The sequence below is a fragment of the Dendrobium catenatum genome, unplaced genomic scaffold (genome assembly GCF_001605985.2).
Source record: "Dendrobium catenatum unplaced genomic scaffold, ASM160598v2 original_scaffold_115879, whole genome shotgun sequence".
Classification (NCBI taxonomy): Eukaryota; Viridiplantae; Streptophyta; class Magnoliopsida; order Asparagales; family Orchidaceae; genus Dendrobium; species Dendrobium catenatum.
In genome coordinates, this window is record NW_021434314.1 from 1 (window position 1) to 2,626 (window position 2,626).

The window sequence follows — 2,626 nt, forward strand, 5'->3', positions numbered from 1 at the left end:
TTTCACTCTCCACAAACTCTTCAATCTAAATCCTCACAGCGACGACAAACTCACGTGGAGTGAAGGAAATTAGTAGAACAAGGAAAAAAGAAAGGAAAATAGGGGAGCAAGAAAGAACCTAGAACTCACAAAGAGATCTAGCTTCTCCTACCAGTGGCGGAGCCAGAAAAAATTTTCAGCGGGGGCCTAAATTTATTTTGCACAAAAGAAAATCATCCATCCTAATTGACTATTTCAGTGAAATTTACTCAAAATATATCAAACTTTTGGATTTTTTTTAATAATTATTTTGCTCCAAAATCATCACAATTGATTTAGGCTGTGGAAGTACATGCTAAGCCAAACTTTTGCTGGGCACGAAACAGAAATCGGAGCAGAAGTTGAAAATCAAAACAGAATCGAACAAGGGAGATGACATCATGGGTGCGGGGTGGCAATGACGAGGATATTAGCGCAGGAGATGTTGTCTCGACATTGGGTGATGGCATCGACAGCAACACTAGCTTTGATGACAGTGTCAAAATCATCGCCGGCGAGGGAGGGATTGTTCGAATTATCCCGTTCCACCTTATTGTTCGCCGTTGATGCCGAAATTACCGACGCATCGCAACCGAGCATGTCACAGGATAAGAAGAGCGCAAACAGAGAAAAAGCAAGAAAATAAGATTGAAGGAGAACTGTGAAGTACATTGACGAAGCAGCCATGGAAGAAGAGGCTGAGTGTTCAGAGAACGGCGACGAGACAAGAAACAGAAGCTCTAAATTGAGCTCCGCCATTTTTTTAGGGGGGGCACGTGCCCCCGCTGGCCCCCACTTGAATCCGTGTTGTCTCCTACGAACTCATTAAGAGATCGTGGAGGTTTGTACTCACAAAGAGAACAAGAAAAGTCAAATTTTCATTCATCAAAAACTAAATTATTACAAGAGATGGCCATATAAATAGCTACTCACAATGACAAAGAAAAACAAAGGACTAAAATGCCCCTTGGGCTACAATAGCAACTAACCACCCTAAGGACGACGAAAACATAAAAATACAAATAAACTACTACAATAAAATGACTCAAATAACTCTATGATCGTGGCGTCGTCGATCCTCCCGCGTCTCCTAATGTGTAACACGTGTCGAATATGCTGACGATGTCCTCATCAGAGACACCAACATGTATCGATCCATATGTTTGTTAACAATGCCAAGTAAGATTTATAAATAAGAAGAATGCTATAAAAATTTTTTTGTAATAGTGACTATTTAAAAATTATGAGTTGAGCAATGAAGCTATATATTTCAAATTTAAAAGAGATTCACGTTAATGTCATTTCAATTACATCAATGCAAGTTATACATACATATCATTATATACATACATACATATTAGATATATATATATATATAGAGAGAGAGAGAGAGAGAGAGAGTTTTTAGCTATTACTTGTCATTTATTTAAGTCTGTTTGAATCGACTGCAAATTTTATGAAGTTGATGTGAAATTATATATGAGAGAAAAGCAACTCTAGACTATTGTTTGGGACAGCTTTCTTATTATTTTATACTTTTTAGATCGCAACATAATTAAACTTCCGTTCGGGACGATTTTTTTACTATTTCTTAAGCTGCTTTCTAGTACAAATTAAAAATATTTGTATTAAAAGCTGCTTTAAGAAGCTGCAAGAAGATAGTGCCTAAGCCAGGCGTGTAGATAAATGATGAGCCAATGCTTTTGTGATTGCTGGAGCTAAAAATATATTATTAAACTTAGGGTCATAATCATATAAATATTTTAAAGTAGTGTAACAAAATATTAATTATGAGTTAGGTGTTTTGTATAATTAATTAATGACATTGGATCAATCCAAAGTTTAACTTTATGAACACCATTAATGAATCTGCTTTTCGGCTATTAAATTTGCTTTCATTGAATCAGAAATTGCTATGATTTTCGTATAAATCTAATTAAAAATATTAAACATAATTTTATTAATTAAACGAAAATATTTTCTTATCAATCATATATTGATTAATTCAGATGGTTTATATGAAATTTAAATTAAGGAGGTCAGATAAAAATAATTATTAAAAAAAATTAGTGAAATCAATAAGGTCCTGCCGGCCTGCTCTACAGACTACAGTGATGTGACATAATAAGCAGGGTTAAGAAGGTCAAATAAGCATTAGAGGAGTCAAACCAAATCCATTAATTGTATACTCTCATTACATAAAAAACAAAAATTATAGTATAAATTTTGTTATGCGCGCTAATTATTGTTTTGGAGATCTGAGTAAATAAATCCAGCATTGAAAGGTCTGTTTCAGGTCAAATTAATCATTTTTATGGTCAAATTAAAACATAATTTTCTAAATTATATATATTTAATACTAAGATTTTCTTTAAAGGAGAGAAAAAAAACTTTGTTTGGATTAGGATAGGGGTGCAAATAAGTTGAGTTGAGCTCGAGCCAGGGGATGTTTGAGTACTGCCAAATACTGAGCTCGAGCTCGACTCTTCTCACGAAGCAAGTCGAGTCTATTAGACAATGAAAGTCTAGAAGCAAAAAAAATCAAGAAAGTACAGTTAACCAACTGACCAATGATAACTGTACACGTGTAAATGTACTTAGCTCTAAA

General features: G+C 34.3%; 1 protein-coding gene across 1 annotated transcript; it reads right to left on the reverse strand.

The window, feature by feature from the left end:
• Window positions 1-417: 417 nt before the first annotated feature.
• On the reverse strand, window positions 418-777 carry LOC114578683 (peroxidase 50-like). Its single transcript, XM_028692070.1, has one exon. It carries the CDS (start codon window positions 775-777, stop codon window positions 418-420), a length of 360 nt encoding a protein of 119 aa, XP_028547903.1.
• Between the last annotated feature and the right edge of the window lie 1,849 nt (window positions 778-2,626).

Excerpts from the sequence above, each read along its gene's own strand:
- LOC114578683 (XM_028692070.1), bottom strand. The coding sequence starts at position 777 with ATGGCGGAGCTCAATTTAGAGCTTCTGTTTCTTGTCTCGTCGCCGTTC.